The following is a 3,252-nucleotide window of genomic DNA, read 5'->3' on the forward strand; positions in this document are numbered from 1 at the left end:
AGAATATATGCTGGCTAGCATACGATCCCAGCTGTGGCCGTAGATACAGAATCCAACTTTTCGCAGCTCGAAATCGTCCACGAGATTGTCAAACTCAGCACAGAACAAATCAAAGCCCTAGAAAGCTCTTATCTTCAGCTTTATCGCGGATGAGAGACGAGCGTGAGCACCCAACCTAGTCATAGAAGATGCAAGGAATGCCTGCAGCTTCGAGTGGCTTCGCAAGATGGAAATGGTAATCAGAACCAGCGCCCGGACCCCGGACCTGATAAGGCGTTGCGAATCCATCAAGACTTGCAGGAGGAATGGAGTGTCTGCACACTCAAACCCATAATTCAAGTCAATGTCACAGTCATGTAAGACATCCTCGATATTTCAGGAGATCAACTGGCCCACCTCCTGAAGAAAGGCGCCTCGATACTTATACAATACATCCAAGAAGATGGAAAACAGCTTGCTTGATATCCTTTCAACCCTGATTGAGGTCAGCCACTCAAACAATCATTTTTATCATGATGATGCACTTATCAGTCTCAATTTGCAATTCACTGCATGACGCCAGTGCAAGAATTCTTAGCAAAAGTTTCTCCTGCAGTAGATATCAGTTGCGCGCTGAGTTGAGTCAGTTCTTCAGCTTTGTGTGCTTTTCTTGGTATTCTCGATCATCCGCTGAGGGATTCTCCTGGTCTAGCAGCTTCAGGTGGGGATATAACATGGCCAGCAGGTCCCGGAAAGCGTAGGTATCGGCTCGGCCCGAAGCATTGGTACCACCGACCAGCTTCCCGGCACCATGTTCGACTGCTGCCTGTGCCGACCTTCGACGCATATAGGTGATAATTCGCATATTGTAACAAAATCTCCGTTCAAAACTTTCAATATAACACTAGTACACTCTCACACCTTATACGATGGGAGCAAATTTCAGTTCCATTATTACTATTTTGTAAGGATCACATACTAAAAGCTAAGATCAGACAATTGCCCCTTGATCGTTCTTCACATCACTAACTAATACACCTGCCCATTTTTAAACCGGAGCTCGTAACATCATGAATCATCCATCTTCATTTCATCATAAGCAAACATGGTACTATGTAGGACTAGAGATGTTCCCATACCTAAACAGATAACATCAAAACATACTTCAAACGTCACGGCAATGGCCAGAGACAAAATATGCACGCTGAACTGTTGGGGACGTGCTGGAAATAAAATAACTGGTATGGATATTATCCGTAAGCACGTATTGGAAAAAGAATGACTTTCTGACCATCGGGGATAACAGGTGAAGGAGCGAAGAGCTACCGTAAAACTTGTTGTGAGGATATTTCAATACAATCAGTTTTCCATGATACCGTGAGTCGTTATCCATTAATCGTAACTACGTGTGGCTGGCAATGCGATACCGATGATAACTTCAGTGCTAGAGAGCCGCAGACGAAGTTATTAAATAGCTGTTCATACAGAGCCGGAAAAAAACTCAAACAAAGTCGATAAGCCCTAAAGCCCTAGGTGGATGATTTTGGGGTCGCAACAGTAATTTCCCTCCGGCAACCAAGAGGAGAAGTAGATCCTGCACGGTGATTTTCTTTCCGAGGGCTAGAATTCTCGGATCTTGTCACGCCACCTAAAACGGGGAGAACGGTTCTAGAAGACTCTGTAGAAAGGCCATCTCCATATGAACCTTGAGTATTGAGACCTGGGCGACCGCGGAAGGTCGGGGTGTTCTCCACATTTCCATTACTACGTGCTCCCCAGGAGTTAAGACGAAGACTGTTCACGGATTTATTCATCATTGGACCACTACCAAGGTGTCAGCTTTATATCTGGGAGAAATAAACTGGTTTAACTTACGGTGGGGATATTGACGTTGCCGGCGTCCAGACAGGGCCAGGCCCCAATGGAGAAGGAAGCTAGCCTGTGAGTTTGGACTAAAGTGGGAAGCTGTCTGTTGCAAACGCTGAAGAGTTGGCGACGGGGTAGAGCCATTGACCAATTCGACTGAATAGTTGTATTCACCAGCACGATACGCACGACGTTCGTTACTCTGCAATTTCAGCTGTTTCTGCGCTTTCGTGTCTGCAAAGCGGAGGAGAAGCTTAACCCCATCTTTAGCTGTGACGTTGTGGAACTCAGATAATACTTTTTCCGCAATTTCGCGAGACTCGAACCTTCAGAACATACCGCAAGTTAGCGCCCACAATATATATATATATATATATATATATATCATCGGTGTAGAAGACGATGTAGCTAACCTCGCAAATCCAACCTCCTTACTGACGCCGGTTTTCTCATCGCGGCTGATTTTCTCGGAGACAACTTGATACGGTTGAAAATGGCGACGCAGATCCTAAGAGCTCATTAGGAAATATTTCAAAGAAACATGATGTGACAAGAGATATATGAAATCTAACCGCTTCAACCCAATCGATGGGAACGTTGGTGCAATATATGTTAGTAGAACTCTGATCTATCTTACTTGACTTCCTATCAGTTCATTGCGACCGATAACCAGCTTCGACGTGGGTATCCCATCGCCGATGTTATGAGTTTTGTCACTCCCCAGTCTCACGTTTCCAAATTCATTGATCTCATTATTTCAAGTCAGGACTCCTACAAGCGCAAACGGCCTTTCATCTGGTCTTGTCAGATTCACGAACCCCAGGTAACTTCAACCGCCGTATTCACCCTACTTGTTACTCAGTACTCAGATAGAGTAGCCCCAAGCGGCGACTCGGATTGTCTAGATCTACTCCCAATAGAGCAGGGTCGAGAAAGAGGAATTCTTGATGGTAAGCCCCTGCATTCGTGGTTGTTTCACATCTAATATCTCATTAGGCTTTCGAAGCGAAAGTTCTCGATTCGTCAATAGATTTCGAGAGTGTCGATGTGAACCGTGTTACAATGATTACTGGCAGTGTCCCGTCCCAAACACAGAAGGTCAAAATTGGAGTTTACTCAGTTGATAGATCTGCTTTCCTGCTGGACACGACATATTCTCAGTACGCCCATGCTACAGACCAAAATTCCCCCTTAGAAATATCAAATAAACTAACTGCAGAATTAACAGAATCCCTGAGGCGCTAGTTCAGCAATACATAAAAATATGCCCAACGTGCAGTCCAGTACTATCTGAACCACTAGTGCCGGCATTGGAAGGATTTCCAAATGTCGTTGAGTTTGACAAGCGCATGGCAAGGTATCTATACCAATTCAAAAGGAGAGAGAGGCTACTGACATGTTTATTAG

General features: G+C 44.9%; 1 protein-coding gene across 1 annotated transcript; it reads right to left on the reverse strand.

Annotated features, from left to right (window-relative positions):
* Positions 1-622: 622 nt before the first annotated feature.
* Positions 623-2,998, reverse strand: HCAG_01087 (predicted protein; the record flags this gene model as incomplete). Its single annotated transcript, XM_001543991.1, has 8 exons — positions 623-883; positions 1,144-1,202; positions 1,271-1,301; positions 1,685-1,773; positions 1,855-2,171; positions 2,259-2,353; positions 2,418-2,473; positions 2,962-2,998. 8 exons carry the CDS (start codon positions 2,996-2,998, stop codon positions 623-625), a joined length of 945 nt encoding a protein of 314 aa, XP_001544041.1.
* Between the last annotated feature and the right edge of the window lie 254 nt (positions 2,999-3,252).

The sequence above is a fragment of the Histoplasma capsulatum genome, genomic scaffold, assembly GCF_000149585.1.
Source record: "Histoplasma capsulatum NAm1 scaffold_1 genomic scaffold, whole genome shotgun sequence".
NCBI lineage: Eukaryota > Fungi > Ascomycota > Eurotiomycetes > Onygenales > Ajellomycetaceae > Histoplasma > Histoplasma mississippiense.